The 17,287-nt window shown below is 49.6% G+C and overlaps 5 protein-coding genes across 5 annotated transcripts; 3 read left to right on the top strand and 2 right to left on the bottom strand.

The window, feature by feature from the left end:
- Positions 1-59: 59 nt before the first annotated feature.
- Positions 60-1,427, bottom strand: GGI43DRAFT_12477 (DUF1770 domain-containing protein). Its single transcript, XM_083199091.1, has 2 exons — positions 461-1,427; positions 60-401 (listed from the first exon to the last, which is right to left on the bottom strand). Exons 1-2 carry the CDS (start codon positions 770-772, stop codon positions 234-236), a joined length of 480 nt encoding a protein of 159 aa, XP_083066072.1. The 5' UTR covers positions 773-1,427; the 3' UTR covers positions 60-233.
- Positions 1,220-3,719, top strand: GGI43DRAFT_390245 (translation termination factor eRF1). The gene is made up of 6 exons (XM_083204297.1): positions 1,220-1,420; positions 1,572-1,656; positions 1,722-1,771; positions 1,839-2,973; positions 3,036-3,282; positions 3,371-3,719. The coding sequence occupies exons 1-5, from the start codon at positions 1,385-1,387 to the stop codon at positions 3,038-3,040; spliced, it is 1,311 nt and encodes a 436-aa protein (XP_083066073.1). The 5' UTR covers positions 1,220-1,384; the 3' UTR covers positions 3,041-3,282; positions 3,371-3,719.
- A 172-nt stretch (positions 3,720-3,891) lies between these two features.
- Positions 3,892-8,487, top strand: GGI43DRAFT_390248 (uncharacterized protein). The gene has a single exon (XM_083204298.1). It carries the CDS (start codon positions 4,064-4,066, stop codon positions 8,174-8,176), a length of 4,113 nt encoding a protein of 1,370 aa, XP_083066074.1. The 5' UTR covers positions 3,892-4,063; the 3' UTR covers positions 8,177-8,487.
- Positions 8,488-9,589: 1,102 nt separating this feature from the next.
- Positions 9,590-11,861, top strand: GGI43DRAFT_12624 (uncharacterized protein). Its single transcript, XM_083199111.1, has 2 exons — positions 9,590-10,198; positions 10,264-11,861. The coding sequence occupies exons 1-2, from the start codon at positions 9,676-9,678 to the stop codon at positions 11,706-11,708; spliced, it is 1,968 nt and encodes a 655-aa protein (XP_083066075.1). The 5' UTR covers positions 9,590-9,675; the 3' UTR covers positions 11,709-11,861.
- A 16-nt stretch (positions 11,862-11,877) lies between these two features.
- Positions 11,878-17,218, bottom strand: GGI43DRAFT_12627 (tRNA methylation protein TRM732 domain-containing protein). Its single transcript, XM_083199112.1, has 7 exons — positions 16,921-17,218; positions 16,007-16,857; positions 14,735-15,956; positions 14,446-14,680; positions 13,546-14,377; positions 12,813-13,486; positions 11,878-12,749 (listed from the first exon to the last, which is right to left on the bottom strand). The coding sequence occupies exons 1-7, from the start codon at positions 17,016-17,018 to the stop codon at positions 12,015-12,017; spliced, it is 4,647 nt and encodes a 1,548-aa protein (XP_083066076.1). The 5' UTR covers positions 17,019-17,218; the 3' UTR covers positions 11,878-12,014.
- Positions 17,219-17,287: the final 69 nt, after the last annotated feature.

A 17,287-nucleotide genomic window follows, 5' to 3' on the forward strand; every position in this document is an offset into this window, starting at 1 on the left:
TTAGAACGGGCGACATGACAACAGACGGGAAAAAGTCTCCCTCAGCGAGGGCCTGCGATCTGACCTATGAAGCGCAAACAAAAGGGTTTTCGGGTGTGGAAAAATGGGTCTAGAGGCCAAATGTTTTTGATTTTATCTATACTACTAGACAAAAGGGGACAGAGTGATGTCCATATAACTGATAAGATATTAATGTACGCTCATGTAAGACGGGTGTTTGTTATTCTTTTGTTTTAGATGCGTCTCCTGGAATTGGGCTGGCTCCAGTTGTTCACTCCAAACCACCATCTCCTAAATCGAATTCCTACTGAGTCGCCATTCACCCTGACGCTCTTGTTCCAATGCTGCCATCCGGCCATGGCCAAGTTGAGCAAGACGCCTTGAGCCAGGGGCAATAATACCTGTTCACCCGATCAGTATTGTGCGTCATTGGGGCTGGCCAAAGAGAGTCGAGGAATACCTGGCTCTTAATTGTAGTGAGCACTACTTTCCACCATGTATCTGCTGACTCGATGCTGCGGAGATAGCTCTGCTCGAATCGCAAGTCTGGGAGCGGCGGGAGATTGTAGTGCTTCTTCGGGGGCCGCAGGACGCTGTATGGAATATCATGATCATCGTCGTCGAGATGACTGCGCTTCACCTCATGGATGTCTACCAGCTCTGTCTTGTCGGCTGCAGTGGATGGCGCAATGTCCTGTCGAGGATCGGGATGTCTTCTGATATGACCGGCCTGGATGGTGCTGGCGACCTCGGTGGGGAGAGATGAGTCCATTGTGAGGAGATGGGATAGCCCTGCTTCAGGCCCCAATGTCGATACAAAAAGGGTACCCAGTCTTCAATCTCTAGGCCTCGACTCTCGTCCTGCTTGTAATTCGTAGCACGCGCTCCAAAAGTATCGCTATAACGTTATTCCCGAGGTTCGTCCTGGGACCATTCAACTCATTGATGGAGTTTTGCCGGGCGGTGAGTGTGGAGGCGAAACTGAGCTGACTGCATATTGTCTTGCCTTACGGTACCTCTGTGACGTCGAGCGATTACCTAATGCGCCTCCGTGACTCAGTGGTTGTCGGCCCGTCCGTCTTAGGCGGGCTGTGGCCTGGAAAGCCTTTGGAGCCCAGCCTGACGGCGTGCTGGACTTTAGCTTTCTAGCAGCCTGGAGGCCCCGTAGCGCCTAGCCAGCCAGCCAGCCATTGGGGTAGTAGGGTAAAAATACCACAACCCAAACTTGCATCTCGCATCCAACAAAACAACCGCTGCTCTCCCTCGACCAGCCAGTGTCACGCTCGCACGCGCCGGCGCCCTCGATTTTGGACCTGTCAAAGCGGCGGGATAAAAAAAAAATTAATTTTTTTCTCCAAGCGCCTCTCCTTCAATTTCCTTCACCATGAGCGAACCTCAGAGCGGCGAGGCGGAGAAGAACGTGAGTTTTCCCTCTAAGAAAAAAAAAATAAGAGCGAAAATACCTGAAAATATTTTTGGCCCCTGATTTGCCCCTCCTTGCCTCGTGCCCCGCGCTGGCATCGAAAACGCCAAATATGCAACAGCGACATCTAACAAATTTTATCAAATAGATCGAGATCTGGAAGATCAAGAAGTTGGTCAAGCGCCTCGAGGCCGCCCGAGGAAATGGAACTTCTATGATTTCCCTCGTCATCCGTACGTTTCGCCCGCAGCAGACCGCTTTCGCAATGGCTCGATCGATGTTGCTAACTATGACACAGCTCCCAAGGATCAGGTGTCGCGTATCGCAAAGATGTTGGCTGAAGAATACGTATGCAATAAACCTCATTGATTGCTCAAACCTGTGATATGGATTTTTTTCGCTAACAACCCCGCAGGGAACAGCCTCCAACATCAAGTCTCGTGTCAACCGACAGTCCGTGTTGTCCGCCATCACATCGACCCAGCAGCGTCTTAAGCTGTACAACAAGGTCCCCCCGAACGGCCTGGTCGTGTACTGTGGTGAAATCTTGACCTCGGAAGGAAAGGAGCGAAAGGTCAACATTGACTTTGAGCCATTCAAGCCTATCAACACCTCGCTGTATCTCTGCGACAACAAGTTCCACACCGAAGCCCTCGCTGAGCTGCTCGAGTCCGACCAGAAATTCGGCTTCATCATCATGGACGGTAACGGTGCACTCTTCGGTACTCTTAGTGGCAACACTCGTGAAATTGTGCACAAGTTCTCCGTCGATCTCCCCAAGAAGCACGGTCGTGGTGGTCAGTCCGCTCTGCGTTTCGCTCGTCTTCGTGAGGAAAAGCGTCACAACTACGTCCGCAAGGTTGCTGAGTTGGCTGTGCAAAACTTCATCACTGCTGACAAGGTCAACGTCGCTGGTCTTATTCTCGCTGGTTCCGCCGATTTCAAGAACGACCTCAACGCCTCCGACATGTTCGACAACCGTCTGGCCGTCAAGGTTATCAAGGTTGTTGACGTCTCCTACGGTGGTGAGAACGGCTTCAACCAGGCCATCGAGCTGTCCGCTGAAACTCTTGGAAATGTCAAGTTCATCCAGGAGAAGAAGCTTATTGGCAAGTACTTTGAGGAAATTAGCCAGGATACTGGCAAGGTCTGCTATGGTATCGATGATACTTTGAAGGCTCTGGAGCTTGGTGCTGTTGAGACTCTCATCATCTTTGAGAACCTTGAAATCACCCGCTGGATCCTGAAGGATAGCGAGGGAACCGAGGTTATTCTGCACACTACCAAGCAGCAGGAGACAGGCGGCCGAGAGAAGTTCCTGGACAAGACAACTGGCCAAGAGATGGATATCGTTTCACAGGAGTCATTCCTTGAATGGATTGCTGAGCACTACAAGGATTTCGGTACCACTCTCGAGTTCGTGTCCGACCGATCAACTGAGGGCAACCAGTTTGTCAAGGGATTCGGTGGTATTGGTGGTATTTTGCGTTACAAGGTCAATTTTGAACAGTTGGCAGATCTCGACGAGGACGATGATGACTACTACGACGGTAAGAACATGCCATTTTCAGATGCGCACTTTTACGGTACAAATGCTAACTCAAATGCATAGATTGACCAACCGATTCCCTCGTGGAGAGCGAGGGACCTACTCAAGTCAACCCGTCCGCGCACGATGAGAGCGACGTGCCTCACGGCCCTTCGGGGTCAGGAGATGTCGCGCCGTTGTCATTTGCTCAAAGGAGCTTGATGCGAGGCGCTGGTCGAGTGCCTTCCTACCAGGCCCACCAGACGACGCGACCAAGCCCACTTCGCGCAACTATGACGGCCACTTGAGTTTCATCATTTAAAGAAAGAGGGTAAGCTTGCACAGCAACGTGTATTTATGCACATGCGTATATATGCATCTTCTTTACATGGCCTCGGACTAATTCCAACCTTTCTCAGATGTCGTCTGCATAGCTGGAACCGGCGTGATGATGGGATGGAGTAGATGCTAGGAGGCGCCTTCAGACAAAAGGGAATATTCGTGCTTACGTGTCCTTATCGTCAATTATTAGAGAAGAACGCGTGGCATTTCGACTTAAAAGTTGGCATTTCGATTTTGCCTACAGACCGATTTCGAAATTAGATAGCTCTCATCTGCAGGACAAAAAAGCCAGGATTAGAAATTGACGCTCCTTTGTTGTATTAGAAGATGCTGTTTTGGTATTCAAACAGTTGTGAGCAGATGTGAGCTGTGAATATTCTCTAGATATTGCTGATATTACTGAATACATGCTTGCAATGCTTGCAATACATCGTGCACGCGACTTGATTGCTGCGCCTTGGTGGTCGGAATAAATGGTACGTATAAGGCTACGTCATCAGTGTTATATATAGCGGTGTTATCGATACCGCCTTGCCGCCATAGCTGGCGAACCTAGCAAACAATAGGTTGTCATTTCGCTGACCCACACTAGGTAATAGCATGCTACTGGGGGGTTTTATGTGTTGAACCTCCTAACTTCTACGGGGCAACGCCAAACTATAACTGCCAACGTGCACCTTGGCAAACAGATCCAAATCACTGGGATTTATTTATGCAGATACTGCTCTCAATGTCGCACTTGAGGTAGCATCTAATATTTTATCGCCACCATGCCAGAAGCTGCTGGCACGACGGCGACCGCGCCGAAATTCGCAGGCCGAGCTGTCCCTGTAACTCTCAACGAGGCAGTCCTCGATTCCCCAACGTTCCGCGCAGCCGCCACTCACTTTGCCGATCAAGTCGATGCAGTCGAGAAGTGGCTCAATGGATATGTAGGCTCGACATCGAAACTTATGAGCGGTCTGATCTCTCTCGAAGACACTATCAACAACTACCTCTCCAAGACGACACCATTTCCCGACAATGTCATCGATAATGACTATACACTCCTGGCCCTCAAGCGCACCAGCGAAGGCATGCGAGAGCTCTGGACGCAATTGCTCAATACGCAAAAGCGAATGGAGACCGCTGTCGTCGAGCCCATTCGATCGTTTCTGACGGGAGAGCTGCGGAACTTTAAGGAGATAAGGAGAAGCTTAGAGCAGACCCAGAGAACCTATGATACGACTCTCGCCCGTTATGTGTCGCAGTCGAAGACAAAGGAGCCTTCCGCCCTCCGCGAGGATGCCTTCGCCGTATATGAGAATCGAAAAGTGTATATTCAGGCTGCAATGGATTACTGCCAGCTCGCGCCTCAGCTCCGGTATTCCCTGGACCAGCTGCTGGTCAAGGTCTGCTGCGATATATGGAAGGAGATGAGCCGGGCTAAAGATGCAGCTTCGAGCGCTACCCGATGGGGCCGAGAGCTGGATCGTGTCCGAGGATGGGCTAAAGAGATGGAGCTGTCAGATAATGTCTTCAGGCGGGAGATGCAGAATGCAAGAAAGGAGGTCAGTGACACGACCTTTGAGAGCTTCAAACCTTCTCGCGAAATTGAGGATTATAGCACCTCAACCGTAGCATTCTTAGGGTCGCGCGGACCCGTCAGCGTACGCCCGAGCGAGGAGGGTGGTGCTGCTGTTACCGAGAAACAAGGCTGGCTGTTCTTGCGGATAGTAACTGGAAAGCCGGTCAGGTATAACTGGGTTCGGCGGTGGTACTACTGCCGAGATGGTGTGTTTGGCTGGCTGTCTCCTGGCACACAAGGTGTTATGCAAGGAGACGAGATTGGAGTACTGCTTTGCAACGTCAAGCCGGCCGCCGGCGAGGAGCGACGATTTTGCTTCGAACTCAAGACAAAGAGCCGTAGCATGCTGATGCAGGCTGAAACGCAGAAAGAACTGACTGATTGGCTGGAAGTTTTCGAAATTTCGAAAAAGAAGGCTTTTGAAGCCACCATGGACAGAGATAATAGCCCACTGGCCGGCGGTGTCGATCCAGCATTCTCAATATCTGCCCCAAGCATCCCGGAATTTTCGGCCAAGGGAATCGATGCGCAAATGGGCTCGTCCGACGATGTTGTATCAAGCGCAGATCGTGTGTCCACCCTGGCAGTTCCCGGAGCAGACGATGGCTCATCTACCCGACGGAGCTATGATCCTAATGGGAACGGATCTCGTCGATCCATCTCAGCACTTGGACGGGACTTGGCACGAGAGGAAGGCGAGAGCGGTCGAGAACACGCAGCAAGGATCATCCAGAAGCTTGATCTTCACCGCAAATCGACGTTCGGTGCCAGCCCTGAGCCTACGCTGACGACTTCCAGCTCATCAGGGGGCCTGTCCAACATGATTTCCGGAAACCAGAGCTCTCAGCTTGTAGGGACTTCTCTGTCTTTGACATCTTCAAGTCAAGCCAAGCTTACGGGTGTTGCACTTCCACTGCTGGACAACAAACCCGGTACACTTGCGCCTCCAACCTTGGCCCGGCCACCGACAATCACGAGTTTTAGCCGTACAGCTGTGCTCATCGCTGGTGAGCGAGGTCATGTCTTGGAAGGCAAGAAACTGCCTACATCGGTTATTGCGAACTATTGGGGAACCAATATGTGGGTATCAACGCAGTCTGAGCCGGCTGTGACGACCCGACTTGATGATGACGACCCCATTGGTGTTGTTGTGTCAGAGGACTCGCAGGCGACGACGCCGCTCGGCGAAGCAGTACAAGCAAAGAAAAGTAGTGAATCTTTACCACTTGGCTACCCCCCTGAGCTAAGAATCCAGCACGCCCAGTTCAGGCTTCTGTTCCCCAGTGCGCCACCTGAGGAGAGACTGGTGCTCGTATTCCGAGCAGCCTGGTCGAGTTCGCTGGAGGGTAGTTCCAAGAGCGAGCTACCTGCTGGCGACGGCAGAATCTATGTGACAGCAGAGAACATGTATTTCTACGGTCAGCAGATGGGCTTGGTGACAGCATATAGTATTCCCTTGGATATCATCACCGAAGTAACTGCAGCTGCTGGCAGAGACTGTGATTTTATCTTCCTACACTTGAGCCGGGAGCTCAACGACACGGGGTATAAGAGGTTAACCATCAAGGTGTTCCTTGACGATCTTCAGCTACTCCATGCCCGCCTCAATCTTCTGGTAGACAATCTACAGGCAGAAGAACCACTTGACACTTTAGAAACCATCAGAGCGTTGCTTAATATTGATCAACATGAATATGACAAACCAAGTCCTAGCGCTGAGAGCTGGGAGGAGGTATCATCAAGCACGCCGATGGATAACGGCACAGCATTGGGAAGGCCAGTAGAACGGAGTACAGGAGACATTCCTCGCCTGATAGCTCCCTCCTCTGGACAAAAATTCCCGCTGAAGCTGAATTTACCCAAACACGAAGTCATCTATGAGCCGGATGATATGAAGGAGATGGCGGCAGAGAGACACTTTGACTTAAGCGCCAAAGCATGCTTCCACGTCCTTTTTGGAGACAAGAGTTTTGTGTTCCCAAAGCTGTACTTTGAGCATCGCGCAAAGCAGATTGCTCAAGGCCCATGGTCGGCTGCAACCGACAAAGAACCATCGAAGCGTGAGTTTCAATTTAAGATAGACTACGTCGATGTTTTTGGTCGGTCAAAGACTGAGGATATCCGGGATTTCCAAACAATTGACGTGTTTAATGATCATGTCACATATGTGGTTACGCATACAAGAACAGCATGGCATCTCCCTCATTCCCAGCTCTTCAAGCTGGTGACCAAGGTGGTCATTACATATGTGGCCAAGTCAAAATGCAAGTTGGCATTTTACGTGCGCATCGACTGGTCAAAATCACCGCCGATATCAAAGAGTCTAGTGGAACGCCAGGCTCTCCGTGACGCGGCAAGCGATGCTGAAGAGCTTGCCGAACTAGCTACTGATCAGATTCACAAGCTGGGCTCAAGAAGTCGTACCCATAAGGCTATTCAAGTATATGGCCAGGTAGGCCAGCAAACCCAGGTAGTGGTCTTCTCGCCAGCACCTACCGACGCAAGAAAGAAGCAGGCCATCAAGCCTCGCACGCTTACAGCCATGCTGTTTGAGACGGTTCGGTCTCTCGGCGAAAGCGTTGTCTCTTCCGTGATTTTGTGGATCATTGCGGCACTGAAGAAGATATTCGATGTTGTAACCGCGCATCGGGTCATCCTGCTATTCCTGGGACTAAGCATAGCTACCAATCTGATGCTATCTTCCACGGAGTCTTTAACTTGGTGGCAGGAACGGAGAGCGGCAAACTTCATGCGCCGAGTTGGCGTATCGCCGAACCACATGATGAGTAAAGCGATCTATATTGCTGACTTGCATGAAGCATCCGGCGCCAATGATGATGAGTTGGCCCCCTTTCCACAAAACAGCACGTGCTTCGGCACGTTCAGAGAAGTGTTGGATGCCACAAGTATGGATTCTCCTTGGGAGACAGCGGGAGCTTCGCTCTCTTTGCCGTCAAGTCGAGCCACGGCTCGTCGGCTGCGCAAGACACGACAGAGGCTGGGAATGTACCGGCATGATTTGCTGGTTGCGATGAGGGTCGTCAACAGCGTTGAGCGGGAGATGCTGCAATCGGAATGGGAAAACTGGCTGGCCAACGAGAACTCCCTCTGCGATAACCTCGAAGAGATGCTGCAGGGTGACGGCCGCAAGAGTAGCGGCAAAGACAATGCAAATGATGAATCATCACAAAAGCCTATGGGCTCTATACCGCCGGAACGGAAGAGAGCTCTGGAGGCGTGGCGTGATGACTACTGCGGAAGTTGTCGGAGGGATCATGCGTCTGCGATGCACGCGAGAAGGCTGACCAACCTGTAGCGGCCATGCTTTGATCAGCGGCGCTGATGGGATATTTATTACATTGCATGGGAGTGTATGTGCTTCAACAATGTTGTTTAAGAGCAAGCGACTGTTTCGGCTAGTTGGGCGGGTGGGTTGAATTGCTTGCTTTTGTTGCTGTCGTTTTGTTGCTTACTTTGTTTTACTTTGGAAGAGATACCAGACGTTTCATCCTTCGTTTTCGTTCTTGGTCTGACTCACTCGTTTACTGTCTTGTTTTTTGTTTTTTGAAATTCTCTATACATAGATAGCAAGGGCATATAAGCATATATATACACGTATAAAACCGGTTCCTGGATTGTGAAACTCTGAATTGAATGCGAATGCGAGCGAGGCTATCTATCGAATTACCAACTAATACCATAGACAAGAAAATGGAGCCCGGAGCAACCGGCCCTGAGTCGGTGGAGTCGAAAGTGCGAGCTCCGTCTTTTGCCACGGCCGAGGCCATGACACCGGCGTGATTCTAAGCCGGCTAGCCGTTGCGGATCGATCGCTGCTGGGAAGCTGTGAATCAGCAGCTCTGAATTCGATGAGCACTGGATTATGCCATAGCTCTGCAGATCCTGGCAGCACAGGTGCAGATGGACAGACGTATTCACCAATTCACATCTATTAGCCACTGCCGAGCCTCAATTGGTCACCCAATCTGCCAACACGTTATACTAATGCAGCATTCCATGACTGCTCGATTACGGCATCGTTTTCAATGGAGATCGAGCTCAAGTGCCAGGGGTGGCCCCTCGGTGACGTCAAGGCAGCTTCCGCGGCAATAGGGAAAAGAGCAGCAGCACGAAATAGGCGTCCCGCCTCCCGGAACAGCGCACTTTAGCGTCCTCCGCAGGCCTATAGCATTAGGTGAGCTCAAAGGGCCGGAGCACACGCCCACCTCGGATCTCACTATTGCCCGCTGTAAGCTTTGTCGCTGGCTTAGCGGACAGTATGAAATTAGGATTATTCAGTTCGATCAAGGTCACCCAGCTTCTCAGTGATGCTGCTGTCTGATAGATGTAGCTGGAGTATTTTAGAATTATAATATAGCGGTAGTACTGTATCAGGTTGCTATAATTAAACAAGTACAGTAATCGTACTGTGGATACACTGTATTTTTCATCCTCATTTTGGGAAAATTGGAGTTATTGCACCTTTGCAAAGTCTATCTACAGTAAGGGGGACTGTACATTAATTACATGGGCAGTTCCACAGCCTTCCCTCGGCTGGTCAGGCCGGTTGACGCCTCGTTCGGGCGGAATGCCAGCACCGCCAGCACTGCCATCGGATGCACACGAATCCTTAGTGCTTTAATTCAATTCCTTTATTACGTCTCCCACCTGTCGCATCTCTGTTCCTCCGTGCTGGCCATCTAGACGAGGCTGACATCCCGTGATTTTGCGTGCGCTTTTGTTTGATATTTATTTTTTTGCTGTTTGTACCTCTTCATTTCATCCGAGTGCCCTCCATTCTCCAGTCCAGCAGCCATGGTGGCCCATCACGAGCCGTTGCGGGCAATGGGGCCGATCGAGTGGGACGACGTCCCCGTTGGCAACCGCAAGCCATTTATGGACGAGGTCTTCATTGATGCCCAGACCGTCGCCGAATCTATCCCCTCTTCGACCACGGCTACGGCAACTGGAGCTGCGGCGTCGTCAATAGGAGCCGTATTCGAACAGGCCGAGAAGGCATATTCGCAGCGGGAATCGGGATCCTCGATTGCCTTGGCCCAGAAGCTGCGAAAGGAATGGAAAGAAATCAAGATTACCCAGAACAACCCGTTGAACATCAGCGTCTATAAGCTTGGAGCTAAAGATGGCAGGGGCGCGTGGTTTGCCCGGAGGAGCGTCCATCATGGCCTATCGTTTGAAGAATGGAAGAAGGGCATGGAGATGGAGTTTCCCGAGACACTCAAGGTGCAAGGCTCACCGGGCAGTGGTAATATTCGAGGCATTGGCGCAGATAAGCAGGTTGAGAGCCACGAGGTTGAGAACTCGGGACACATGAGTGGTAATTATCATCAGAGCTGCCGCATATAAGTGAGCCAATTCATGCTGACTTGGATGGTTTTATAGTATTCCAGCTATCGGCTCAATTCCCAGGACCTACGGCGCCGAGAGATTTTATAACGTTGCTACTTACGACTGACTTTGAATATAAACCGGCGGATCAAGAGGCGCCTCTGCGGCAATATGTCATCGTATCAAAACCATGTCAACATGAAGAGTGCCCTCCACGGCCGGGAATAGTCCGCGGATCCTATGAATCTGTCGAGATAGTCAGGGAGGTACCAATTGAGAACGGCAATACTTCAAAGATATCGTTACTATCATCAGACCCAGGCTCAGAGGGGGTTCGGAGTTCCAGCTCGGATTCACGAGGGCAGCGATCCGTGGCCATCGAATGGTTAATGGTCACGCGAAGCGACCCTGGCGGTAGTGTGCCGCGCTTTATGGTTGAAAAGGGCACTCCACCCGGTATCGTTGGAGATGCTGGGAAATTCGTCAAATGGATAACAGCCATATCACTGCTCAGCTCCAAGAGTGGCGAAAGCCTATCCGTATCCGAAGCGGGGAGCCCAAGCCCAACAAAGCAAAGCCAAGAGATTACAACACCTCCTGAAAATGGGACCCCCCAGATACCTCCTGTCCACAGACCGAAATCTACGGTTGATTCCAAAAAGAGAGAAGAGTTGGAGGCCGCAAGAAGAGAGTCGGTGCAAAGTATTCCTAGTAGCAATGGTATATATGGCATCATAAACGGAGTGTTTGAAGCCGCATCATCCGTCGTTGCCACTGGACTGCGAACGCTGGGAAGTCCTGCCGAGAGCAACACTAGCCTAGAAGACTTGGAATCCAGAGCCGCAGAAGACTTGGAGTCCAGAGCCACAGAAGAGCACGAAACGGATGCCGATGTGACCGATTTGAGCGAGACATCTTCCATACGAACATTTAGATCAGCCCTCGAAAGAACCATGACCGAAGAAAACCGATCCAAGAGCATCGCAAGCGGCAATTCTGACGAATCCAAAGGCCAAGGAAAGCAGCTCCTAGATAAGGAGCTTAGGAAGCTCCAGGAGAAGCGACGAAAGCTAGATGAAAAGGCCGCCCACATGCAGCAGCGCTTAGAAAAGAAACAGCGCGGTGGAAAGGAAAAGGACGAAACGGCAATAGCCAAGGTGCGCGAGAAGCACGAAAAGGAAATTGCCAAACAAGAAGCCAAATACAGGCGAGAGCTGCAAAAGCTAGAAGACAAGCGCGTGCACGAAGAGCGCAAGGCCGAGGCCCGCGCGCGTAAGGCCATAGAGCGGCAAGAGAAGATGAACTTGACGATGGAGCTGGAGAAGACCAGGGCGGAGAGAGACGTTGCGCTGAAGGAAGTTGAGATTCTCCAGGCGCAGGTTAGGCAGCTCCAATCGCAGAGTACCATGCAGACGGCCAAGATAGGACGATTGAGTGGGCTTAAAAGGACCAATACCTCATCTTCTAGGAGCTCGGGGATAGATAGCATAAAGGGGTGATGACTGTGGTGATTATCAAGCAAGAGGAGCATAAAATGTTTCAAGGGGGCGTCAAACCATTAGTTTTCTTGTCTTTTTTTCTTTGAAGGAGTCATGAATTTTTGTGCTACAAATAGGGGAACTCGGAGCATTCTGGCGCATACATCAATAGCGAATTTCGGACTGGATGGGTAATATTTTCTTTTTTTCTTATTGCTTTCACGGATATAAGGCTTTATTTAGTTTACATCTTTTTTTAAATCCTCATATGTTATCTCTTTTGTACTATGATTGACTTTCTCATAAGTCTATTCTATTCTATATTTTCTATAGCTCTCCCAGCGGTTCCATAAGCAATTTCGAAACGTGATGATGATTTGGCGATTTGAGCAAGTCTTTAAATTGCACGATGGCTTGTCGTAAATTCGGGCTGCCGTGCGTTTCGCTCAATACCACAGAGCCACGGATAATGGATGTGCAGATAGCAAAGACGGAGGGATTTGAAGCCCAGCCCAAAGGACCGTCTTCTTGCTCTAGGAGTTGCCGCACCTGTGTTAGACCATCAAGAAGCCATCCATCCAGCTTGCGGAGAATTTCGCCATCTTCCGGCTTTCCTTCATCCCACTTGAGATTCTGGAAGACGGTAGCCCATCGGCTGGCCTCGCGGACCTCATCGATAAACAGATTCTGCTCTTCGACTGCGAACAGCGAGTCGTCTGCCCTGAGCGCAGCAGCAAGTTGAGCACCGGGTGAACTCCACAGCTGGTCATGACGATATCCGGCAACGCGGCTTGCGGTAATAGCCTTCAAATCAGCACTGGTACTGAAGTGCTGGATGAGCCACTGAAGGAGACGGCTGGATGCTTCCAGGGGCACCAGATTTTGACCTAGAATGCTCTTTGCTGCAGCAGATCCTGCTTCTCGCACTTCATCGTCATCGTCATTGAGGGTATCATATAGCACAATGATTGCAGAGAGATATTCTTCGCGGGCAGAAGTTGCTCCGGTCACGCTGAAAAATGAGCATAGAGACTGAGCAGCTGCGAACCGGGTATCGAAGCTCTGTAGATGAGTTAGTATATTGAAAATATCTTACAAGAAAACATGGATTAAGCTGTCACTTACCTTGTCGTCTGAGCCTGCATCAGCCATCATTGTGCCCCAATTCTTGAATGCCGTAGCCGGAAGGCGTTGATGGTGGTTCGTGATGGCTACTAAACAGCCGCTAGCTCTCACAATAGCATTAGAGAGCGACGGATTCAGTGAGCGCTGTGGTAGCATATTCCACATGTTCATGAGAGAGGATACAGGTAAAGAGTCGAGCTTGTCTTCCGCAATAAGCTGGTTCATCAATTCGACCAAGTTTTCAATAGCCACCACCTGAGGTTCTGTGAAGTTCGTCCTAAGACAAACATCGATATACAGATCACACAGGGCAATCCGAACTTCGCTTGGAGTTGAGGTGGAATGCCACAGTCTGGGTATTGATTCCAGCGCAGTAGCAATGGTATCGGCGCCGAGGCGGCTCTCAAACAATACACTCCTTACTTGTTCCACAGGCTCCTCATCTTGGGAAGCGGAAAGTATTTTGCTTATAATACTTTGAGCTTTGAGCAGCGCAGACCCTTGTGTCGCTGGTATCAGGACCTTGGATGGTTGTAAGGGCTGAGATCTGGAGATTTGGGATATCCATATCATGTTAACAACTTCTAGGTATGCGGAAACAATGTCTGGACAGTTAACGTATAGGCTGTTAATGCGGCTTGTTTCGAGGAATGCCGTCAGTTCAGGTAGGTCAGCTAGATAATTGTTAGCATTTATAACGGAAGTGAATGGCGACTTGTCAGGTTGTATATACCTATAAGACGATCCAGCGCCACCTCATTGAATCTTTCAATGAGAAACTTGAGGGAAAGCAGGACGCCGTGTACATGGTTTTGACTATTAATAGTTTTGTCATTTATTGCCTTGCGAAGCAAATCTTGAACGACGCTAAGCCACTTGTCGTGTAGTAGACAGGAGCACAGAGTCCTGGCAGCAATCTCACGGACGTGCCACACAGGACTTGAGAGATAGGCAGCGACATAAATCTGGATCTCGTCACGTAAGAGATCGGGTGGTCCTGCTCTACGAATAATGTCCAAGGCCGGAAATACCGATTCGGCAGATGAAGTTGCGTTTGCTGATGTCACCATTGTATGGCCAGATTTGAGAAGACTTGCTAGTACTGTTGGAAGGGTAGGATAGCGATGGTAGGGAATTCGGTTGGCTTTTCCGTCCCAACCAGCTTCAATCATCGCTTTGCTCTCCTGAGAGCCGAAGAGACTGTCGATCAAGCTGCGAAGGAAGATCAAGCCACAGTTACGGATGGCCCAAATCTCCGATCTGAGCCCACTGGCAGCCAGTTCAAGACACTGAGGAAGATACTTCTCAGATTTGTTGCCCATAGATGTTAGCAATGAATTCTTGAAGATATCTTTGAGACAGTTATAAGCGTGAACTTGGGGCAGATTAGATCCGTCAGTTTCTACTACGTGCGCCTCAATGCTGGCAATTTCGATAAGCTTGGCCATAGCATCCTCAAATGATGGGTTGGATCCATTTGCTGAGAGAATTCCTGTCATCATTGACGGGATACCAGCAGATCGTCGAGTAGTAGATCTCTGACTGAAGATTTCCTTTAGGGTGCCCTTTAAAAGTGAATATTAATAAAGCTGTCCTGCATATAGAAGCATTAATAGGAAATTTGGCATCTTACCTGATACCAGGTCTCTAGGAGAGATATCTCGCCATCAACGGGATCCAAATGTTTGGTCAACTGGCAGCACGTTGCAAAAGTCGCAGCAACCGTTGTAAATGCACCGCGATGCCTCAAGTTGGCCAGCTGCGTAAAAGATAGATTTCCAATAGCTTCAAACGCTTTGCGTGATGGAGTGACGAGCCCCTCTCGGGATCGATTCCTCATACTCTGCACAATCGTCCGCATCAGATTACTAGATTACGGTTAGCAAAGGTACGTATAGTATACCTATACATGATAAACTTACCTTGACTCGTGAACAGCACGGAAACTATAACTCAAAAGGCCCTTGGTATCGAGGCCCTCCATGTCTTCCATCTCTTCAGGTAGATGGCCTTCAGGAGAGTCATCGCAAAGAACATCGCTCACAGCCTTCCACACTCGCTCGCAGCAAACAATCATCCTCTCCTGCAGTAGAGTCGCAGCTTCTGCCTCAGATTTCGACAGTTCCTTTTCCGAAACAGCCTGCCAGGTGAAGGACAACGAAGCAAAAGTACTATGCAGTGGCTGTTCTAAGACAGCTTGCCCCAGGTCTGACTCTGCTCTTGATATCTTTTGATCTAGTGTGTCGACAAGCTTTGAGAGTAGTCCCAGTCGCTCGTCTTCAGTATCCAAAAATTTGTATAATAACTGCGAGGCTCTGGCGACACCATCAGAGTGATCAGCTCTGGCAGTCCGAACTGACACTTCTTCAGCTCGGTGTAAAAGCTCCTGAAGCTCCTTTGAAGATTTTTGTCCTGACTCTGCAGAATTAAGAGTGAATTTTTGGTATCTCTTATCAGCATATGCCTGGGCCATGGCCAGCGAGGCAATCTCCCGAACGTCGTCAAAGGGATCCATTACTAGATCTGCGAGCACTCGAGCCCATTTTCCATCAAAATTGTCGAAGAAGAGCTGCTGATCATCCGCTGTTTCCCAAGTTTTTGAACGCTCTCCCTCCATGCGGAATATCGCTATTAAGCACTTAAGGGATGTGATGTGTCGCTGATAAGAAGCGGTGGGTGATAATTCGGCACATAGGAATCTCAGATACCAGTGAAGGAATTTCTCATGGTAATCCAGGCAAGATACTAACTCAGACTCTGACCATGAAAGTATGTTGGTGCGGTATAATGCTGGCTGGCTGGCTGGATCTTTCGAGGCATTTTTTCTGGCCTTTGCCCTTGCTCGTGGTATGCTCTTCTTCAATACCGAAATTGCGCCACGGACTCTTTTGAACATATCCTTTGATCGAGCACATACTTCTACTCGGAACTTGGCATCTGGATCAGCGAAGAATGTGGCTAGATGTCTCTTGAGGAGGTCCAAAGTGGTAGCGGAGTATGGTCGTGTTGTTGACGGGGAGCTGATAAGAAGACTGAGCGCTGATGTCCGGACCTCATGGGATGGATGCGTCAGAACGCTCTGAAGGGTATTTTCCTGTAGAGTGATGGATGAGTTATCCTCGACTGATTGGTCGCTGCCAATATCTAGTCATCGTTAGTCTTAATCTCACTGAGGCCAAGGTCGAATTCTTTACATGGTTCTTCAACAAGCCCAACTTTCTTTCCGGATTCCAAGGCAGCCAAAGTGAGGAGCGCATTTGCATCAAAATCATCAGAGCCAGCTGCGATAGCTGAGCTAGACTCATTTTGATTCACATGCTGCAAAAACTTCAGACTTTGCGGTCGATCGGCTTTGAAAAGGGGGGAAAATATGTAATTCTTGAAATTTTCCAAAAGAGTTGGCTCCTCTGATAGAAAGTCGAGCAGCCACTTATGCCATGTATCTATACCCAAGCCTGTGGAGTCTTCCTGTCCCCTTTGCCGCAGAGCACGGAACAGGCTCACAATGAACTTCCCGGCTGCAGGGCAAATGAAGTGTAATCGAGTCCATTGTAGCAGTTCTGTCGTAAATACCCTCCATATCTCAATATCAGTAGCATCGATTAATTCTTGATGATAAGAGAGATGTGTTGCTTTGACGTCATCCAAATTGAAAACTTTCTTGAGGAGAAAGTAGTCAAGGGTCTTAAGAGCTGACTTAGCCACAGGCTTAGTCGAACGGCCGATTACGATGGAGACGAGGTTATCCAGGAGAGAATTTCGTATATCCAGAGCCGCTTTGTTATCAGGGTTCCTCCGGAGAAGCTGTGCTATCAGGTCCAGAACAAGCCTCATAGATCGATGATGATCAAACTCATTCCAATCAATGTAGAAATCGTACAGCCGAAAAGCTACATCCCGAGAAAAGGCCCAAAGCTGAAGCGTCTGTGACTCAGATTTGGAAGCCCTCTCCACAAAGCCGCAAAGTCTCACACAGGCGTTACCTGAGACAGATCTGGGTTGGGCGGCTTCCCCCAGAATCGTATCGAATATGTTTTGAGCATAACTACATACGGCTTAGCAAAGCTACATAATTTTTTTGAGGCAGTTTTTCCCAGTGAACTCGCACCTCTGTTGGCTTTCTACATCCTGTTCCTCAAGCCACTTTAAAACAGGATTCGGGTTACCGAGCAGATCAACGTGCTCAGGGATCAGTAGACTCGGCATAATGGGCGAAAATTTTGCCCGTCGAGTCACACCGGGTGGATGAAAACTTTATGAAGAAAGTATCGGTGCTTTTCAGTGTATGAATCCCATTCCAACACATCAATTTCGCCTTTTTTTTTCGCCCTTCTTGCCTTGTTATAGTCTCTATAATGCTCGTCTATAAAGTTTCACATGAGTCAAAATAGGAAGTTTAAGATGGCACGTGCCAGTGCACGTGAGAAAATTTTGCCCTTCGCGCACCAAAGCGCACGAAACCCCACTGCGCTGCC

The sequence above is a fragment of the Trichoderma evansii genome (assembly GCF_050947405.1).
Source record: "Trichoderma evansii strain SZMC 28006 chromosome Unknown GGI43scaffold_1, whole genome shotgun sequence".
Classification (NCBI taxonomy): Eukaryota; Fungi; Ascomycota; class Sordariomycetes; order Hypocreales; family Hypocreaceae; genus Trichoderma; species Trichoderma evansii.

What these genes read in the sequence shown, in the direction of transcription:
- GGI43DRAFT_12627 (XM_083199112.1), bottom strand. Translation starts at nt 17,018, where the DNA reads ATGCCGAGTCTACTGATCCCTGAGCACGTTGATCTGCTCGGTAACCCG. An exon ending in GATGTAGAAAGCCAACAGAG is followed by an intron (nt 16,858 to 16,920) that starts GTGCGAGTTCAC and finishes AGCCGTATGTAG; the next exon opens with TTATGCTCAAAACATATTCG. An exon ending in TCCTAGAGACCTGGTATCAG is followed by an intron (nt 14,378 to 14,445) that starts GTAAGATGCCAA and finishes TCACTTTTAAAG; the next exon opens with GGCACCCTAAAGGAAATCTT.
- GGI43DRAFT_12624 (XM_083199111.1), top strand. Translation starts at nt 9,676, where the DNA reads ATGGTGGCCCATCACGAGCCGTTGCGGGCAATGGGGCCGATCGAGTGG. An exon ending in GAACTCGGGACACATGAGTG is followed by an intron (nt 10,199 to 10,263) that starts GTAATTATCATC and finishes ATGGTTTTATAG; the next exon opens with TATTCCAGCTATCGGCTCAA.
- GGI43DRAFT_12477 (XM_083199091.1), bottom strand. Translation starts at nt 772, where the DNA reads ATGGACTCATCTCTCCCCACCGAGGTCGCCAGCACCATCCAGGCCGGT. An exon ending in TCACTACAATTAAGAGCCAG is followed by an intron (nt 402 to 460) that starts GTATTCCTCGAC and finishes TCGGGTGAACAG; the next exon opens with GTATTATTGCCCCTGGCTCA.
- GGI43DRAFT_390245 (XM_083204297.1), top strand. Translation starts at nt 1,385, where the DNA reads ATGAGCGAACCTCAGAGCGGCGAGGCGGAGAAGAAC. An exon ending in GCGGCGAGGCGGAGAAGAAC is followed by an intron (nt 1,421 to 1,571) that starts GTGAGTTTTCCC and finishes TTTATCAAATAG; the next exon opens with ATCGAGATCTGGAAGATCAA. An exon ending in TATGATTTCCCTCGTCATCC is followed by an intron (nt 1,657 to 1,721) that starts GTACGTTTCGCC and finishes ACTATGACACAG; the next exon opens with CTCCCAAGGATCAGGTGTCG.
- GGI43DRAFT_390248 (XM_083204298.1), top strand. Translation starts at nt 4,064, where the DNA reads ATGCCAGAAGCTGCTGGCACGACGGCGACCGCGCCGAAATTCGCAGGC.